General features: G+C 43.4%; 1 protein-coding gene across 1 annotated transcript; it reads left to right on the forward strand.

The window, feature by feature from the left end:
- Window positions 1-976: 976 nt before the first annotated feature.
- LOC139554462 (troponin I, slow skeletal muscle-like) lies at window positions 977-18,506 on the forward strand. The gene is made up of 7 exons (XM_071367276.1): window positions 977-1,252; window positions 4,656-4,688; window positions 5,014-5,055; window positions 5,158-5,289; window positions 5,384-5,473; window positions 6,826-7,002; window positions 18,020-18,506. Exons 3-7 carry the CDS (start codon window positions 5,047-5,049, stop codon window positions 18,122-18,124), a joined length of 513 nt encoding a protein of 170 aa, XP_071223377.1. The 5' UTR covers window positions 977-1,252; window positions 4,656-4,688; window positions 5,014-5,046; the 3' UTR covers window positions 18,125-18,506.
- The last annotated feature ends 2,409 nt before the right edge of the window (window positions 18,507-20,915 follow it).

Raw genomic sequence — 20,915 nt, forward strand, 5'->3', positions numbered from 1 at the left:
CCAAACTGCCATCAGAATCTCTTTCATTACCAGCCAACAGAGAACACAGCAACCAAACTGCCATCAGAATCTCTTTCATTACCAGCCAACAGAGAACACAGCAACCAAACTGCCATCAGAATCTCTTTCATTACCAGCCAACAGAGAACACAGCAACCAAACTGCCATCAGAACCTCTCTCATTACCAGCCAACAGAGAACACAGCAACCAAACTGCCATCAGAATCTCTTTCATTACCAGCCAACAGAGAACACTGCAACCAAACTGCCATCAGAATCTCTTTCATTACCAGCCAACAGAGAACACTGCAACCAAACTGCCATCAGAATCTCTCTCATTACCAGCCAACAGAGAACACAGCAACCAAACTGCCATCAGAACCTCTTTCATTACCATCCAACAGAGAACACTGCAACCAAACTGCCATCAGAATCTCTTTCATTACCAGCCAACAGAGAACACTGCAACCAAACTGCCATCAGAATCTCTTTCATTACCAGCCAACAGAGAACACAGCAACCAAACTGCCATCAGAATCTCTTTCATTACCAGCCAACAGAGAACACAGCAACCAAACTGCCATCAGAATCTCTTTCATTACCAGCCAACAGAGAACACAGCAACCAAACTGCCATCAGAATCTCTTTCATTACCAGCCAACAGAGAACACAGCAACCAAACTGCCATCAGAATCTCTTTCATTACCAGCCAACAGAGAACACAGCAACCAAACTGCCTGCAGAATCTCTTTCATTACCAGCCAACAGAGAACACAGCAACCAAACTGCCATCAGAACCTCTTTCATTACCAGCCAACAGAGAACACAGCAACCAAATTGCCATCAGAATCTCTTTCATTACCAGCCAACAGAGAACACAGCAACCAAACTGCATGCAGAACCAACCTATTGGATCACTTAGCAAAGCTACATCATATGGTCTGAAGAGAATAAAATACAGAGCTATGTTTATTTGGACAACTTCCTTTACATACTTTTCATTGCTGGCTTGTCAGTCACTGTGACTGAGATAAGATAACAATGTCCAACCCCCAACATTCCTAACCAAAGGTATGACTGGAAAGTTCAGCATTATAAGCAGTGGATAAGAGAGACCAGCCTAGGGTGTGTTCTATTCTGGGGTCCCAGTGACGGGCAGGAAGGACAATGGGAGACAGCTAAATACTCTGGTGCATTCTACTTCCCAGCACTCTGAGCCTCTACGGAACATCTCCCACCTCAGCACAGGAAGGTAAGACAGGACTCCTCTCTCATTCGGATATTGAGGAGACAATATTTAAAGCTTTTCTGTATTCTTTGAATTTGAGGTTCAGGTATAATTGCAGAACATTATTAATTGTATTATCATAATTATCTGTGTATTTCAGTATGTAGAAAATCGGCCATTATTGAGTAATTTACTATTTATTTAACTTTTTAGATATTGACACAATTTACATAAGGGCAAAATTAAACATTTTAAGGATAGGCCTATTAGAAAAATCTGGAATTAAAATATAGGTTTTCCTTATTTTCTTTTTACAATTAATTTGTTTTCAATTTGTTTTCAGGTTTCCAACTGATTTGAGTTTTCCAATTGATCTTTTGTTCCAATTAATTGTATATTCTTTATGGGATTTGACTGTGACATTAAAGATTTGACTCAGACAATAAATTCCAACAGAACTAAAGAAGTTGTACAGGTTTTAAATGTTTAACAGTTATTTCCATAACCTCTAAGTATTCCACATCGTTTCATATTACTAATAATTCAAACTGGGTTCCCATCTAAACTGGACACTGCGACATTCCTCATGGATTTGGAAATTCTAAAAAAGAACCTCTTAATCCCAACCTCCTGGTCCCTTTAAGGAGAAGGCAGCCTGACAGGTCTATTTGTGGAGCGTTATCCAGTGGAAATGAGCAGGAGAAAGCTGGGATTGTTATCTGTCTGGAATAGTTACCACGCCAGAGCCGATGAACGCCTCTCCCTCTGTCTGCCATCACTTTATTTTCTGGGGGAGAGCCATTGTCAGCAGAAGGGGGACGGGCCACGGGCCACGGTCTCCAGACCCCAGGCATCAGGCTCCAGACCGCAGACTCCATACACCAGGCTCCATAACCCAGGTTCCAGACACCAGGCTCCAGACACCAGGCTCCATAACCCAGGCTCCAGACCCCAGGCCAGAGGGTGAGCCGTAGTAGTAGGGTCTGGTGAAGTAAACCACTTGGAGCCCTGAGTGACCACTTTTAACCTGTTGATAATGTACTGTAGTAGGTGGAGAATATCAAACCATGATAATATACTGTAGTTGGTGGAGAATAACAGCCATGATAATGTACTTTAGTAGGTTCTCGATTAACAACCATGATAATGTTATGTAGTTACTGGAGAATAACAACCATGATAATGTGCTGTAGAAGGTGGAGAATAACATGTAATAACAGCCGTGATAATGTAAGCGTACATTTTCCCTTTATTTAAAATGACGCCAACAAAACAATAAACCATACAAAACGACCGTGAAGCTTAAGGGCTATAGTGCCACAAACAAAGACAACTACCCACAACGAAAGGAGGGAAAAAGGGCTACCTAAATATGGTTCCCAATCAGAAACAACGATAGACAGCTGTCCCTGATTGAGAACCATACCCGGACAAAACATAGAAACACAAAATCATAGCAAACAAAACATAGAATGCCCAACCCAAATCACACCCTGACCAAACCAAATAGAGACATAAAAAGGCTCTCTAAGGTCAGGGCGTGACATATATGTGCAAATGTACTATCTCACAACTCAATGAAACCTTCACTCTTCTGCAGACATTTAGAAATGAAACATGCCAATTTGAATAATAAGCCACAGGAGTTTTTTGAGCGAGAATTAAGACGACTTTCGAGTAGTAAGACATGTATAAAAGCAACAGATAACATTAATAAGAAGGGTCTGGAAGCGTCTTATATGGTGAGCTACCGAGTGGCTAGGACAGGCAAGCCACATGGGACAATGCTGGGGGAAAAGGCCAAATAAACTATACAGGCAGTGCTTTCATCAAACAACACTGTTTCACGACGCATCGGTGACATGGCAGGAGATGTTTTGAAACAATTGCTGCTTCGCATACAAGCCAGTGAATTCTATGCGTTACAGCTGGATGAGTCAACAGACGTGGCGGGCCTGGCACAGCTCCTGGTATATGTCTGTTACGTTTATGGGGGGTCAATTAAGGAAGACATCCTGTTCTGCAAACCACTGGAAAACAACACAACAGGAGAGGATATTTTTAAAGTACTGGACAGCTTTGTGACATCAAATGGACTTTGGTGGTCAAGATGTGTTGGTATCTGTACTGATGGTGCAAAATCCATGACAAGGAGACATAGTGGAGTGGTAACGCGTGTGCAAGCAGTTGCTCCCGACGCCACTTGGGTACACTGCAGCATCCACTGAGAGGCTCTTGCTGCCAAGAGAATGCCTGGAAGCTTGAAAGACGTTTTGGACTCTACAGTGAAAATGGTTAACTTTGTTAAAGCAAGGCTCCTGAACTCGCCTGTATTTTCTGCATTATGCAATAATATTGGCAGTGACCATGTAACGCTTTTACAACATACAGAAGTGTGCTGGTTATCAAGGGGCAAAGTATTGGCATGTTTTTTTTTTAAATTGAGAAACGAGCTTAAAGTTTTCTTTGCTGAGCATCATTTTCACATGTCTGAATGCTTGCATGATGATGAGTTTCTCACACGACTGGCCTATCTGGGTGAGGTTTTTTCTCACCTGAATGATCTGAATCTAGGATTATAGGGACTCTCCACAACTATATTCAATATGCAGGACAAAATTGAAACTATGATTAAGAGGTCTCTTCTCTGTCTGCATTAACACACAGGTCTTTCCATCATTGTATGATTTTCTGTGTGCAAATGAACTCAAGCTTATCCCTTTGATGTCCTGCCTCCAGTCCACTTATCGATATCTGAACAAGAGAGCCTCAATCTAAATTGCAACAAACTGTCCTGTGAAAATTTAATTTAATCAGAAGCCACTGTCAGGGATAGGGCTGCGCTCAGAGTATCCTGCCTTGGCAAATTGGGCTGTTAAGACACTGATTCCCTTTGCAACCACATACCCATGTGAGAGTGGATTCTTGGCCCTCACAAGCTAAACCAAATACAGGCAGGTGTGTGAAAAATGATTTAAGACTGAGACTCTCTCCAATACAACCCAACATTGCAGAGTTTTGTGCATCCTTTCAAGCACACTCTTCTCATTAAACTGTGGTGAGTTATTCACGATTTTTGATGAAGAAATAAGGTTTGCAATGTAAGATGGCTAAATAAAAAGCACAATTATTGATTATTATTATATTAATTATTTGTGCCCTGGTCCTATAAGAGCTCTTTGTCACTTCCCACGAGCCGGGTTGTGACAAAAACTCACACTCATTGTTATGTTTAATAAATGTATCTTATGTGTGTGTGGCAGGCTTACAATGATGGCAAAAAAAAGTGTGCTGACCCTGGTGCTAGCTGGAGGTTGAATGTTTGAAGGGGTACGGGACTATAAAAAGTTTGGGAACTACTGCTGTAGATTTGTGGTCTCTGTCATCAAGCACTTCAGAAACAATACGTTTTATTTTTGTCTTCTAGGTGAATCTACATTGCCAAGATGCCGGATCAAGTGTAAGTATATCATGTTTCTGTTTTCTTTTCCAGCAGTCCCCTTTAAGAGAAGGGTCAGACATCACATGGCAGTTATCTTAAGAAACACTAGCAATGACTGCCTGATAAATTCTGTCTGCCACATCGGATATGTATTTCAGATACTTTATCTCTAATGCCAAATTATGTTTACACTAAAATGTGTCTTTTCTTTACAGACAAGAGGTAAGAGCTCTAATTGTATTACATAAATGCTGATAAACTCTGATTAATTGAGACATTATTATACTGTCAATCATAATTTGACTATAACTAAATTAATCAACTTGATTTAATATTTTTGAAGCAAAAGTCGAAGATCTCTGCCTCCCGTAAGCTCATGCTAAAGGTGAGTCTATATCCACACTATGACTACAGCAATAACACTTGACTATTTGGGAACTACCTATCATATGTGGCAATACATTTTCAAACTTAAATGTATTTTCAGAGCTTAATGGTGGCCAAGGCGAAGGAGGAGATCGAGCAGGAGATAGTGGATAAAGAGGAGGAGAAGGAGAGGTATCTGGCAGAGAGAGCTCCTCCCTTACAGACCGGTGGCATGTCCTTTGCTGAGCTCCAGGTACTCCCATCCATACATACGTTCAATAAACCTGTTGACTGTTTATGGTCCTGGCTGCTGAGTAGCTCATTGCTAATTCTAATTTCCTCAACAGGAGTTATGTCAGGAGTTACATGCCAAGGTTGATGTGGTGGATGAGGAGCGATATGACATTGAAGCCAAAGTCCTGCACAACACCAGAGAGGTAACGTAGCCTACATGATGCTGCTTGAATCATACACTACATGACCAAAAGTATGTGGACACCTGCTCATCGAATGTCTCATTCCAACATCATGGGCATTAATATGGAGTTGGTCCCCCCCTTTGCTGCTATAACAGCCTCAACTCTTCTGGGAAGGCTTTCCACTAGATGTTGGAACATTGCTGCGGGGACTGGCTTCCATTCAGCTACAAAAGCATAAGTTAGGTCGGGCACTGATGTTGGGCGTTTAGGCCTGGCTCTCAGACTGCGTTCCAATTCATCCCAAAGGTGTTCGATGGGGTTGAGGTCAGGGCTCAGGCCAGTCAAGATCTTCCATACCAATGTTGACATACCATTTCTGTATTGACCTCGCTTTGTGCACGGGCATTGTCATTCTGAAACAGGAAAGGGCCTTCCCCAAACTGTTGCCACAAGGTTGGAAGCACAGTATCATCTTAAATGTCATTGTATGCTATAGATTTCCTTTCAAAGGAACTAAGGGGCCTAGCCCGAACCATTAAAAACATCCCCAGACCATTCTTCCTCCACTAAACTTTACAGTTGTAACTGTGCATTCAGGCAGGTAGAGTTCACCTGGCAACCCTGATTCATTCGTCGTACTGCCAGATGGTGAAGCGTGATTCATCACTCCAGAGAACGCATTTCCACTGCTCCGGAGTCCAATGGCGGCGAGCTTTACACCACTCCAGCCTACACTTGGCATTGCGCAAGGTGATTTAGGTTTGGGTTTGTTTAGGTTTGTGTGTGGCTGCACAGCCATGGAAACCCATTTCATGAAGCTCCCGACCAACAGTTGTTGTGCTGATGTTGCTTCCAGAGGCAGTTTGGAACTCAGTAGTGAGTGTTGCAACCGAGGACAGACTATTATCCACTGTGTTCTCGGGGACCTTCAATGCTGCAGACATTTTTTGGTACCCTTCCCCCAGATCTGTGCCTTGACACGATCCTGTCTCGGAGCTGTACGGACAATTCCTTTGACCGTATGGCTTGGTTTTTCCTCTGACATGCACTGTCAACTATGGGACCTTATATAGAAAGATGTACCTTTCCAAATCATGTCCAATCAATTTAATTTACCACAGGTGGACTCCATTCAAGTTGTAGAAACATTTCAAGGATGATCAATTGAAACAGAATGCACATGAGCTCAATTTCGTGTCTCATAGCAAAGGGTCTGAATACTTACTTAAATAAGAAAAAAATTGCAGAGATTGCACAACAAAGTCTAATACTTATTTCCATTGTGGTCCCAGATGCCTGTTGTGTAGCCCATAAAGATTGAAGAAACTTTAGTTGTATCTCTATGATGGTCCACCTCTTCTGTCCCACAGATAAAGGACCTGAACATCAAGGTTCTGGACCTGAGGGGGAAGTTCAAGCGGCCCAACCTGAGGAGGGTGAGGGTCTCTGCTGATGCCATCCTGCGCTCCCTTCTAGGCTCCAAACACAAGGTCTCCATGGACCTCCGGACAAACCTGAAGTCAGTCAAGAAGGAGGACACAGAGAAGGTATGTTTTGTTTGCCGTGGTATATTTAGTGGGTCCTCATCAGACCAAAGGTAGCAAGCAAGTCTGTCCTGCTCCTCTCCTCTCTACCTGACTTTCCCTCACAGTCCCTTCAGTTTCCCTTAAGTCATGCAAGTTTGGCTCACAACCAAGTTTTCAGTGTCTATTTTAAAGAAGTGATCTTTGTGTGTACTAATGTGTGCTGGTGAACTATAGAATAAAACTATGGATTTGGAACATCTGATTGGTTCTTGCCAGACCGCTTGTAGTGGAGTTTGACCAAAGTAGCATTAAGTCACTAGTGTGTGAGGGCATCTACAGCCAACCGCCCAGACGGCTCCAGCTAGATGTTTTAACATGGCCCTGAGAATCACCGGATTCTGGCCTGCTATAGTTGACATGTTGAGATGTCGCTAAGATGAGTCTGTGTTTCTTGCCAAGAGACGCCTGTCACTACCCACCTCAGCCCAGACCGCCACAAAAAAACGTTATGCACCTGAGGAAGATGAGGGGGCACACTCCAACACTCAGACATAATTTACAAACGAAGCATTTGTGTTTATTGAGTCTGCCAGATCAGATGCAGTAGGGATGTTCTCTTGATAAGTGTGTGAATTGGACAATTTTCCTGCCAAAATGTAACGAGTACTTTTGGGTGTCAGGGGAAATGTATGGAGTAAAAAGTACATTACTTTATTTAGGAATGTAGTGAAGTAAAAGTAAAAGTAGCCACAAATATAAAAAGTAAAGTAATGTACAGATACCCTAAAAAAATACTTAAGTGGTACTTTAACCTCTTTCAGCTAGGGGGCACTATTTTTATGTTTGGAAAAATAACGTTCCCAAGGTAAACAGACTATTTCTCAGGCCCAGATGCTAGAATATGCATAGAATTGACAGATTAGGATAGAAAACACTCTAAAGTTTCCAAAACTGTCAAAATATTGTCTGTGAGTATAACAGAACTGATTTTGCAGGCGAAAACCTGAGGAAATCCAACCCGGAAGTGCCTTTTATTTGGAAAATCCCTGTTCCATTGCCTGCCCCTCCTCCATTTAAAGGGGTATCAACCAGATTCCTTTTCCAATGGCTTGCTCAGGCTGTGACCAGGCTTTAGACATAGTTTCAAGCTTTTATTTTGAAAAATGAGCGAGATTTATCAAAACGCGTCAGGTGTCCTTTGATTAGTTCCTGCGCGCGAGAGTTGTAGCGCGACATTTTCTTTCTCTGTAGTATTGAATAGTTTACCGTCCGGTTGAAATATTATTGATTATGTATGTTAAAAACAACCTGAGGATTGATTATAAAAAAAGTTTGACATGTTTCTACGAACATTACGGATACTTTTTGGAATTTTCGTCTGCCCTTCAGGACCGGCACGAGCCTGTGGTTTTCTGAACATAACGCGCAAACCAAATGGAGGTTTTTGGTTATAAATATCATCTTTATCGAACAAAAATAACATTTATTGTGTAACTGGGAGTCTCGTGAGTGCAAACATCCAAAGATCATCAAAGGTAAGCGATTAATTGTATTGCTTTTCTGACTTTCGTGACCAAGCTAATTTGCGGCTAGCTGTTCTTACTGTTTTGTCTAGTGATTGATAAACTCACAAACGCTTGGATTGCTTTCGCTGTAAAGCATATTTTCAAAATCTGACACGATAGGTGGATTAACAACAACCTAAGCTGTGTTTTGGTATATTTCACTTGTGATTTCATGATTATAAATATATATAAGTATTTTTTTTTTATTTGGCGCTCTGCAATTCAGCGGTTGTTTACGAAAATGATCCCGCTAAAGGGATCCGTGAGTCAAGAAGTTAAAGTATTTTTACTTAAGTAACTTTGACCACTGCCCATGCCTTCACACCAGTACATTCACATGCTTTATATACTGTTACATGCACACTTATCACATAGTATTCCATACATAAGTTAAGGCCATGCAGCCATATATGTATGTGGTGGACACTTGATACGGTCAAATGATATTGTTGTAGTATGTCACAAAATCATGTTACAACCACACATATCAATAGTAATTTTACATATCAATATTTTGCTAAGTCTTGCTAAGTGAATGGGTCTCTGCAGAAGGTGTAAATGGTACAGCCAAATGGTTACTTGCATAGTAGCAATACTAGAAGTATATTGTGTCAAAATAAAATAATATACAGTATGTACAAGAACAATATCAATAAAGATATCAGTGATACACAAGGTAGTTGTATGCATACAATCAGGGGTAAAGTGACTGAGCAGCAGGATACAAATAAATAAAAAATAGTAGCAGCAACATATGGCGTGTGGGTTAGGAGAGAGTCATTTGAATAGAGGCACTGCAGATAGTGCTGATTATTGGTCCGTCTGAACCACGCATGAACAGGGAATCTATATTCGGAGAGCATGTTTCTGTCCTGCCCTTGACTTGTGTCAATCAATCAAATGTATTAATAAAGCCCTTCATACATCAGCTGATGTCACAAAGTGCTGTACAGATACCCAGCCTAAAACCCCAAACAGCAAGCAATGTAGGTGTAGAAGCACGGTGGATAGGAAAAACTCCCTAGAAAGGTCGAAACCTAGGAAGAATCCTAGAGAGGAACTAGGCTATGAGGGTTGGCCAGTCCTCTTCTGGCTGTGCCAAGTGGAGATTATAACAGAACATGGCCAAGATGTTAAAATGTTCATAGATGACCAGCAGGGTGAGATAATAATAATCACAATCTCTTCCGCACAAGGTAGCACATCCGGTGAACAGGTCAGGGTTCCATAGCCGCAGGCAGAACAGTTGAAACTGGAGTAGCAGCATGACCAGGTGGACAGGGGACAGCAAGGAGTCATCAGGCCAGGTAGCCCTGAGGCATGTTCCTAGGGCTCAGGTCCTCCGAGAGAAAGAAAGAGAGGGAGAGAGAATTAGAGAGAGCATACCCAAATTCACACAGGACACCGGATAAGACAGGAGAAATACTCCAGATACAACAGACTGACCCTAGCCCCCCGACATAAACTATTGCAACATAAATACTGGAGGCTGAGACTGGAGGGGTCGGAATACACTATGGCCCCGTCCGACGATACCCCCGGACAGGGCCAAACAGGTAGGATATAACCCCACCCACTTTGCCAAAGCACAGCCCCCACACCACTAGAGGGATATCTTCAACCACCAACTGACTATCCTGAGACAAGGCCCGAGTATAGCCCACAAAGATCTCCCCCTTGGCATGAATCCGAAGAGGGGGGGGTCGCCAACCCGGACAGGAAGACCAAGTCAGTGACTCAACCCACTCAAGTGACGCACCCCTCGTAGGGACAGCATGGAAGAGCACCAGTAAGCCAGTGACTCAGCACACGTAATAGGGTTTGAGGCAGAGAATCCCAGTGGAGAGAGGGGAACCTACCATCCTGAGACAAGGCCGAGTATAGCCCACAAAGATCTCCGCCACGGCACAACCCAAGGGGGGGGGGCGCCAACCCAGACAGGAAGATCACGTCAGTGACTCAACCCACTCATGTGACGCACCCCTCCTAGGGACGGCATGGAAGAGCACCAGTAAGCCAGGGACTCAGCCCCTGTAATAGGGTTAGAGGCAGAGAATCCCAGTGGAGAGAGGGGAACCGGCCAGGCAGAGACAGCAAGGGTGGTTTGTTGCTCCAGTGCCTTTCCGTTCACCTTCACACTCATGGGCCAGACTACACTCAATCATAGGACCTACTGAAGAGATGAGTCTTCATTAAGGTCGAGACCGAGTCTGCGTCTCTCACATGGGTAGGCAGACCATTCCATAAATATGGAGCTCTACTGGAGAAAGCCCTGCCTCCAGCTATTTGATTAGAAATTCTAGGGCAGTAAGGAGGCCTGCGTCTTGTGACTGTAGCGTACATGTAGGTATGTACAGCAGGACCAAATCGGAAAGATAGGCAGGACCAAGCCCATGTAATGTTTTGTAGGTTAGCAGTAAAACTTTGGTGCAGGGCATGTGATGTCCATAGCCTCGTTGTCGCAAACTCCCTGATCTTCTCACAAATATATGTTTGTCTAGCTGTGTCCAGTCCAGGTGGTGCAAGTACAGGCAGACCATCTATGGCAGGAAGGATGTCAGCGTTGCACAGCATCTGAAACCTGGTCCCGACAGTCCGAACGCTCCTTGGCGACAACAACGCCAGGCTCCAGAGCATAGAAGCTCTCAGAAGACATTACAACCCTGCAAAACATCAATTCACCTCCCAAGTTTAGATAAGAAGAATAACGTCATGCAGTGCAATGAAAAGGATTTTCACCTGAAGTGCTGGTACTGCTTGATCTGTGGCAGCGGCCTGAAGTATCGTGTCGGGTGTTGTTGCCAGCCATAGCTTTCCACCAGCACCATACCATCCTCAAGTCCAGCTGTGGAATGTTGACCCCTGTCACAGTGCTGTCCTTCACAACACCAGCAATCTCAGACAAAGTGTTCACTCTGGTCTATCTGAAGCGTTGCTTGATGAGGCCGAAGCACAAGTCGGGGGCAAACTTGGTGTGGCCTGTGATCAGGAAGTGAAGATCCAGACTGTTGTGGAGCTTGTGCATGGTCCGCCACACACAATACCAGAGCACAAACTTGTTCTTGTTTTGGCCACTGCAGTTATCACAATTCAGGTCCACACGTGTTTCCCCAACTCCGTAGTTGGTGAAAAAATGGTGCATGTAGTTGATGACTGCGCTGCTGCCTTTGCTTGCTTGGGCCAGCTTTCTATTTGATGGGAGGCATTAAACTATTCTCCCTGTATGACTCGTGGAGGAGAGTCAGGCGTGCTCTACTGATGCTGAAAGACAAAATCCAGACAAATATTTTAGCATTATTATACAATAGATGCGAAATGGCATTCTGAGATATCACTACACACACTTCAAACACGTAATGTTAGCTAGCTAGCCAGCCATCTAACGTCAGCTGGCTAGCTAGCAGAAAGCTTTAACTAGCAATATAAACCGAGTGTCATAGCTACCTAAAGTTAACCAAATAGGTTCAATGTTAGCTAGCTAACATTAGACTATAACTAGCAATGTGAAATGGTATTCTGAGAAAATATCACTAAAGTTACACACAATTCATACACGTAAATTAATGTTAGCTAGCAAGTAGCCATCTAACCTCAGCTAATGTTAGCTAGCTAAAAGCAAGCTTTAACTTGAGGTATTTTGTGTAGACATGTCACGTTAGCTAGCAAAAAAATTAACTATAATCCCAATCCATAGAGTAACGCTACTAGCAATACAAACCGATTGTCAGAGCTAAAGTTAACCAAATAAATGATGTTCAATGTTAACATCAGTTAGCAAGCCAGCCATCTAACCTCAGCTAGCTAACAGCAAGCTTTAATTTGGGGTCTTTTGTTCAGACATGTCACGTTAACGTTATCTAGCTAAAAAATGTGCTATAGTCCCAATCCATAGAGTAACGTTACTAGCAATACAAACCGATTGGCATGGCTAAAGTTAACTAAATAAGTTAGGTTCAATGCTAATGTTAGCTAGCAAGCCAGCCATCTAACATCAGCTAACGTTAGCTAGCTAACAGCAAGCTTTAACTTGGGGTCGTTTGTTTAGACATGTCACTTTAATTGTTGGTGTAACGGCTCTTGTTTGTGGTAGAAAGAGTGGACCAAGGCGCAGCGTGGTAGGCGTACATTGTCTTTTTATTGATGACACCAAAACAAAATAACAAAGACAAAAAAACGAAAGCGAACAGTTCTGTCAGGCACAGACACTAAACAGAAAACAAGATCCCACAAAACCCAAAAGGAAAATGACAACTTATATATGATCCCCAATCAGAGACAACGATAGACAGCTGCCTCTGATTGGGAACCACACTCGGCCAAAAACAAAGAAATAGAAAACATAGACTTTCCCACCCGAGTCACACCCTGACCTAACCAAACATAGAGAATAATAAGGATCTCTAAGGTCAGGGAGTGACAGTACCCCCCCCCCCCGAACCTATAGGGGAGGGTCCGGGTGGGCATCTACTCTCGGTGGAGGCTCCGGTGCGGGACGCAGACCCTTGCTCTGCTTGAGGCTCCCCCCACTTCGGTGGTGCCTCTGGTGCAGGGATCGTCGCCGGGATCTCCGGACCGTAGATCGTCGTCGGGGACTCCAGGCTAGGAACACTCCCTGTAAGCTCTGGACTGGAGACCCTCGCTGGAGGCTTCGGACTGGGAACCATCGCTGCAGGATCCGGACTGGGAACCTTCGCTGCAGGCTCCGGACTGGGGACCGTCGTTGGAGGCTCCGGACTGGGGACCGTCGCTGGAGGCTCCGGACTGAAGACCGTCGCTGGAGACTCCGGACTGGAGACCGTCGCTGGAGGCTCCGGACTGGGGACCGTCACTGGAGGCTCCGGACTGGGGACCGTCGCTGGAGGCTCCGGACTGGGGACCGTCGCTGCAAGCTCCGGACTGGAGACCCTCGCTGGAGGTTCCGGACTGGGGACCGTCGCTGGAGGTTCCCGGACTGGGGACCGTCGCTGGAGGCTCCGGACTGGGAACCGTTGCTGCAGGCTCTGGACCGGGGACCGTAGCTGGAGGCTCCGTGCCATGGATCATCACTACACGCTCCGGGCCATGGATCATCACTGGAGGCTTCGTGCCATGGATTATCACTACAGGCTCCGGGCCATGGATCATCACTGGAGGCTTCGTGCCATGGATCATCACTGGAGGCTCTGGGCCATGGATCATCACTGGAGGCTTCGTGCTATGGATCATCACTGGAGGCTCCGGGCCATGGATTATCACTGGAGGCTTCGTGCCATGGATCATCACTACAGGCTCCGGGCCATGGATCATCACTGGAGGCTCCTGGCCATGGATCCTCACTGGAGGCTTCGTGCCATGGATCATCACTGGAGGCTCCTGGCCATGGATCATCACTGGAGGCTTCGTGCCATGGATCATCACTGGAGGCTTCGTGCCATGGATCATCACTGGAGGCTCCGGACCATGGATCATCACTGGAGGCTTCGTGCCATGGATCATCACTGGAGGCTTCTTACGTGGAGCCGGAACAGGTCTCACCGGACTGAGGAGACGTACTGGAAGCCTGGTGCCTGGAGCTGCAACACAAAACGCAGAAATTAAGATATAATTCATGCCTTACCTTTGATGAGCTTCTTCTGTTGGCACTCCAATATGTCCCATAAACATCACAAATGGTCCTTTTGTTCGATTAATTCCGTCGATATATATCCAAAATTTCCATTTATTTGGCGTGTTTGATCCAGAAAAACACAGGTTCCAACTTGCGCAACGTGACTACAAAATATCTCAAAAGTTACCTGTAAGCTTTGTCCAAACATTTCGAACTACTTTTGTAATACAACTTTGGGGATTTTTTAACGTAAATAATCAATAAAATTGAAGACGGGATATACTTTGTTCAATACCGGAGGAAAACAAAGTGTAGCTAGCTTTCAGGTCACACGCCTCTAACAAAGAGTACACTTCCCTCGAGCCTCATTCTGAACATGGCTACTTCTTCATTTCTCAAGGTAAAAAAACCTCAACCAATTTCTAAAGACTGTTGACATCCAGTGGAAGCGATAGGAACTGCAAGAAGGTCCCTTAAAAATATGGATTCCCAATGAAAACTCATTGAAAAAAATACATTCTGAATGGTTTGTCCTCAGGGTTTCGCCTGCCAAATAAGTTTTGTTATACTCACAGACATGATTCAAACAGTTTTAGAAACTTCAGAGTGTTTTCTATCCAAATCCACTAATAATATGCATATCTTAGGTTCTGGGCCTGAGTAGCAGGCAGTTTACTTTGGACACGCTTTTCATCCGGGCTGAAAATACTGCCACCTATCCCAGAGAAGTTAACAACTTTATTCGTATTTACAGATAAACATAAAAATTTGTTATTTAAGCACATGAAAGTTCACATGTTCGAGAAGGCATTTCTCCCCCCAAAAAACGCATTTGATAAAAATATATTTTTTATGTTCAAACGGCTCTCCTGTAAAGTCATGACTTGCGACATAAGCCTAGTTTCCTGAATCGGGTCACATATTTCCATAAGAAATATTGTGGTGGCTGTAAAATAAAGGCTTTCCTGCTCCTCTCCTCTGTACCGAAGTTTCCCTTATAGTTCCTTCAGTTTCCCTTAAGTCCCGTTAGTTTGGCTGTTCAGCCTACCTTAGTTATCCCTCACCCATCATGGCCCTGCCATTCCCAACCAATCAGATTCAAACAGTTTTAGAAACTTCAGAGTGTTTTCTATCCAAATCTACTAATAATATGCATATCTTATATTCTGGGGATGAGTAGCAAGCAGTTGAATTTTGGCATGCTATTTTTCCGAAAGTGAAAATGCTGCCCCCTGCCCTCAAGAAGTTAAATGTATTTTGATAAGTTTCAGCCATATGTTTTACTGTATGGCTGTAACTATTCTTTATTGTTAGAGTTGCCGATGCTGCTTTGTGCAGTGGTGGGCCGCCAGGGCCAGCAAGGCCTTCTCTGCTGGCCTAAACATCATCAGAATATAATATTTTTTTTTAAATATATTTTCCCACAAATATGTATTAAATTATTCCCCAGAGTAAGAGTTATACTCTTCATTTCATAGCTTTCCTCTTGGTTGCACTGCTTCCAGCCCCAGGTTGAGATTTGGAGGGCTGGTCTTTATGTTAGATCTTTTATCCAATCATATTCAGCCATCATGTGTTGCCAGGGGTCTAAAATCTGCCCTCAGGCCTTCAGAATCAACAGTGCGGGCGCTTGTAGCTTAAAGTGAATGGAAATGAAAATTTAGTGTCAACCAATCAGCTTTAGTGTTGGCTATTGTACGCCTGCTGGCTGGCTCCAGTGTTACACAGGAGCCAGCTAGCAGGCGTAGTGAGTGCACGTCTTTTGATTGGATTACCAATATTGAGAGGCAGGTCCTATGGGCAGGTCTATGCAGAACTTCAGAACTAGGAAACTGAATTTGATAAACAAATTAATTTGCGTACTACTAAGCTGTTTTTTCAACCCACAATGGCGGAAGGAGGAGAAGATATCGATTTGGTCCAGGATATAATTATAACGCCATTCTCAAGACGAACTTTTCAAGAAAAGTTAGACATTGTAAGGAGAGGTCGCCCAACACCGACGCTACAAAGCCTGTCACAGGCGGGAAAGGGGTTCGTCCGCCACTTTCAAAGTTCCAACTACGAGCGCTATCAATGGCTCACAGGCTCCGAGAAGCACTGTACTGCTGGGAATGCCTATTATTTGCAAGTGATCGATTTGGTGTTTGGAGCCACACTGGCTTTGCAAACTTGAGTTGTCTAACCAAGGCAGCAACGAGACATCCGAGTGGATCTACAGCTCAACGAACAAGCGCGCAGGGCAACGGAGCTGCACAATGAAAAGGTGAAGAAAAATAGGGAAATATTGAAAAGACTCATTGATTGTGTCATGTTTTTGGGTAAACACTGTTTACCCAAAGGTGACGCAACGCCTGGTTATACTGCGTTTCTGTCTAAATGTATAGTGTCTAGAGCCATGGCATCATAATGATGGTAATGAGAGGTGGATTAATTCGGGTGGGACTGTGTAGGACCTCACTGAAGGCCCAGGCCCCAGGCCCACGGCACGCCACTGGCTTTGTGTATTATTTATCGTATGTAGTATTATTCCGTACTGCCATCAGTGTTATTATTACATTGGTTGCACAAGTTCTTTTACAGAAGTTGTTTAATTGTTGCATTGGTAAACATAGTCTTTTGCATGAAAACGCTACAGCAGTGTTTTCCATAGTGGCCTTTATTAAGGTGAGCATCCAGAGTCATCCCAGACACTACTGAATTGATTTGATTAGATTTTCTTGAAGCTTGCTCATGCGCAAAGTAATTTACGACCTTGTGGCGGCAGATCAGATAAGATCTCAGCCCTGGAGATTCTCACAACAGGCTGGAGAGAGAGTGCCATAAATATTGTCCCTTCTCAAGCCAAGCAATTAGTTCCTCGCTCCAAGAGGTGAATGTTTAGTTATATGCTTATATTCACGCTGGGTTTATAGCCCTTCGTAGATGTCTTAAAGTGCATTGCCATTTGCCATTTATTCATGTACATATATATTGCATAGTTAACTAATACTGTTTACATGTGTGCAAATGCCTTTGCCTTATACAACCACAAAAAATACGATTCCAAGTCATTTGGATTATCACATCTAAAGAACTACCTTCAATAGAAGCAGCTGTGTCCACGTGTGTGAGTGTGTGTCCACGTGTGTGTGTGTGTGTGTGTGCACGTGTGTGTGCATGTGTGTGTGTGTGCACGTGTGTGTGTGCACGTGTGTGTGTGCACGTGTGTGTGCACGTGTGTGTGTGCACGTGTGTGTGTGCATGTGTGTGTGTGTGTGTGTCCACGGGTGTGTGTGTGTGTGTGTGTGCACGTGTGTGTGTGTGTGTGTGTGCACGTGTGTGTGTGTATGTGTGTGTGTGTGCGCACGTGTGTGTGTGTGTGTGTGTGTGTGTGTGTGTGTGTGTGTGTGTGTGTGTGTGTGTGTGTGTGTGTGTGTGTGTGTGTGTGTGTGTGTGTGTGTGTGTGTGTGTGTGTGTGTGTGTGTGTGTGTGTGTGTGTGTGTGTGTGTGTGTGTGTGTGTGTGTTGGTGACTATCAAGAGAGTAATGGGCCTCAACATGGTGTTCTAACCGGACAACACTGTAGTGAGCAGAACCTAAGCAATCCCCATAAGTTAATAATGGGTAAGGTCATTCACAGTCGATCGCTCTCACGAGTTCCTGCTAGCCGTTTTTACAAATAGTGTGATGCAACGATGACTTTTGCTGTTATTTTTTTAATAATATACTGTCTGGAGTTTTGTTTGGAGTTTTGTTTAAATTGTCAGGTCAATGTTTCCCTGAGTCTGTACATATATGACACAATCTAACAGTTTGTTCTATACCTTGAAGCTGACCAGCCGTAGGGCTGACAAACTGAAATCCTACTGTCATGATAGTGACTGCCATTGTCTGTGTGCCTGCAGGAGAAGACAGTAGAGGTCAGTGACTGGAGGAAGAATGTGGAGGCCATGTCTGGCATGGAGGGCAGAAAGAAGATGTTTGACGCAGCCAAAGGCCCCGCTCCATAGACACAGAAGATAATACTAAACATTTGGTTTCCTTGTTTCGTGTTTCTTTAATTTTTATTAGTCCCGGACATTCAAAATGTACGAACGGTTGGCCTTTTTATCTCTTGTGAGTGTATCTACTTTGTCTTTCATTGCCATTAATACAATTGTTTTATTCTTTGTTCAGCATGGTTTATACAGCACAAGCTGTAAGCTAATCACAATTTTATGTTATTTTGTTATGGGTGAAAAAGGGCATGAAGACAATTTCTGCTCCTTACTGATAATATTGGCCTGGGAATAAATGATAAAGTAAGGTAAGCCATCTGTAGATGTTTTGCTTGCTGTACATTCATTGTGGCATATCCTTCTACTACAATAAAAATATTATTGTTTATGCAAATGTGTTATTTAGTTCATCCGACTATTGTTGTTAGTGTTCAACACCAAATGATAACTGTAAAGTATCTACTAGAGTGCATACCATTCACACAACTACACTCTCCTGATGGTGTCCTTACAAAAGTAACAACTACACTCTCCTGGTGGTGTCCTTACGAAAGTAACAACTACACTCTCCTGGTGGTGTCCTTACGAAAGTAACAACTACACTCTCCTGGTGGTGTCCTTACAAAAGTAATAACTACACTCTCCTGGTGGTGTCCTTACGAAAGTAACAACTACACTCTCCTGGTGGTGTCCTTACAAAAGTAATAACTACACTCTCCTGGTGGTGTCCTTACGAAAGTAACAACTACACTCTCCTGGTGGTGTCCTTACGAAAGTAACGACTACACTCTCCTGGTGGTGTCCTTACGAAAGTAATAACTACACTCTCCTGGTGGTGTCCTTACGAAAGTAACGACTACACTCTCCTGGTGGTGTCCTTACGAAAGTAATAACTACACTCTCCTGGTGGTGTCCTTACGAAAGTAACAACTACACTCTCCTGGTGGTGTCCTTACGAAAGTAACAACTACACTCTCCTGGTGGTGTCCTTACGAAAGTAACAACTACACTCTCCTGGTGGTGTCCTTACGAAAGTAATAACTACACTCTCCTGGTGGTGTCCTTACGAAAGTAACAACTACACTCTCCTGGTGGTATCCTTACGAAAGTAACAACTACACTCTCCTGATGGTGTCCTTACGAAAGTAACAACTACACTCTCCTGGTGGTGTCCTTACGAAAGTAACAACTACACTCTCCTGGTGGTGTCCTTACGAAAGTAACAACTACACTCTCCTGATGGTGTCCTTACGAAAGTAATAACTACACTCTCCTGGTGCTGTCCTTACGAAAGTAACAACTACACTCTCCTGGTGGTGTCCTTACGAAAGTAACAACTACACTCTCCTGGTGGTGTCCTTACGAAAGTAACAACCAGATCAGAAAGAAAACATTAATGGGTAAATTAAATTATGATTGTCTTGAAATGACTGACGTAAAAGAATATAACTAAATATTTCAAAACCTTACTCCAATCATCAGAAAGCAATACTGTAGGACATTATACATTCATGAACAAACATGGACTCAAACATGGACTCAGACATGGACTCAAACATGGCATCATTATTTTCAATAGACAGATGGTACTCCTTTGTATCAGAGTCAAATAGAAAATGAAAAATATTACCATAGCTCTTTGTCTACTGAGAACTTTTTGTAGGCCAGGGTACTAAACATTGGCTCTGTCCGGAAACAACACCAGATTTAGATCTGAAATAATTTGAGAGGTATAAGCAATATGGTAGTAGCTTTGCCTTTCCCTTTGATAGGCCAGGTGGAACATTACAGAAGGTAAGCTTTTCAGAACCAAATCTTTTTTTTTTATGTAAATGGTATTTTATAGAAGGGTCCAGACTTACCCCAATGAGCGATTCCTTTCCTCATCCTCGTTGTGCAGTACGGGTGCTCTGAAAAAAAAAACATGAGCAAAGGCTCCAAAAACACCCAAATAATGAAACATAGTCATAACATGTAAATGGTTGTCATGACAGGGTGTGCTTTGTTACAATTATTGTTACCAGGTATTAACCTATTTACCAACCTCGGTATTACTTGTGAAATAGTGCTCAAACCCATCCACTCCTCTCATATCTCTACACAAGTGCAGAGGGAGTTTGATTAGGGTTAAAGGGTTATGTCTCGACAGGGCCCACCTCAGTCTCAGAGCAGTAACTGCAGTGAGGGTAGAGGGCAGTGTTACCTAAGTGCGGAACGAACGATCAATGCTGTAGGATAGTCTGTGTTCAGATTTCCATTCAAACTTGTAGTAGGCCTGAAAATGTTGCATTAGTAGCTGAAAGGAATTTATTAACTGTGCACTGCATCCTAACTTGAATCGTCTGTAACTTGGACTTTTCATTCAATGGGATATTTCTGTGAAGAGTACATGGCTTTCCAGTCAGGCTTTGTCCTAAAGTCCTTCAGTACAAGTATGGAGGGATATGCAGTATCACTAGATACTGTAATATCACTTGTATCTAATTTAGCATTTAGCCTCATGTCTGTCATGATAAGGCCAGGTATGTATGCATAAGGGCAGTTTTATTCATGAAGGTTATTATAAAGTGTTACCCAGTTCAGTTACAAAGACAAGAGGACTGTTTTTCTATAACCACATTAGCATATGTGGATGTTCATTTACTGTAGTGCTGATCTCAGTTTTATTACCACGGATCAATTCCACCATAAAAGCCTAACAATTCTCTGTGAAGAAGGTGTGACAGTATTATCGAAAATACCCTTTGGACACTGGTTCCCTGATAACGGGTTGTGTGTTGTTGCATACATAATTCAGAATTAA

The sequence above is a fragment of the Salvelinus alpinus genome, chromosome 2 (assembly GCF_045679555.1).
Source record: "Salvelinus alpinus chromosome 2, SLU_Salpinus.1, whole genome shotgun sequence".
In the NCBI taxonomy this organism is placed as follows: domain Eukaryota; kingdom Metazoa; phylum Chordata; class Actinopteri; order Salmoniformes; family Salmonidae; genus Salvelinus; species Salvelinus alpinus.

Coding starts and splice junctions, on each gene's coding strand:
- LOC139554462 (XM_071367276.1), top strand. Junction 5,290..5,383: donor TGTCCTTTGCTGAGCTCCAG/GTACTCCCATCC, acceptor TTTCCTCAACAG/GAGTTATGTCAGGAGTTACA. Junction 7,003..18,019: donor AGAAGGAGGACACAGAGAAG/GTATGTTTTGTT, acceptor GTGTGCCTGCAG/GAGAAGACAGTAGAGGTCAG.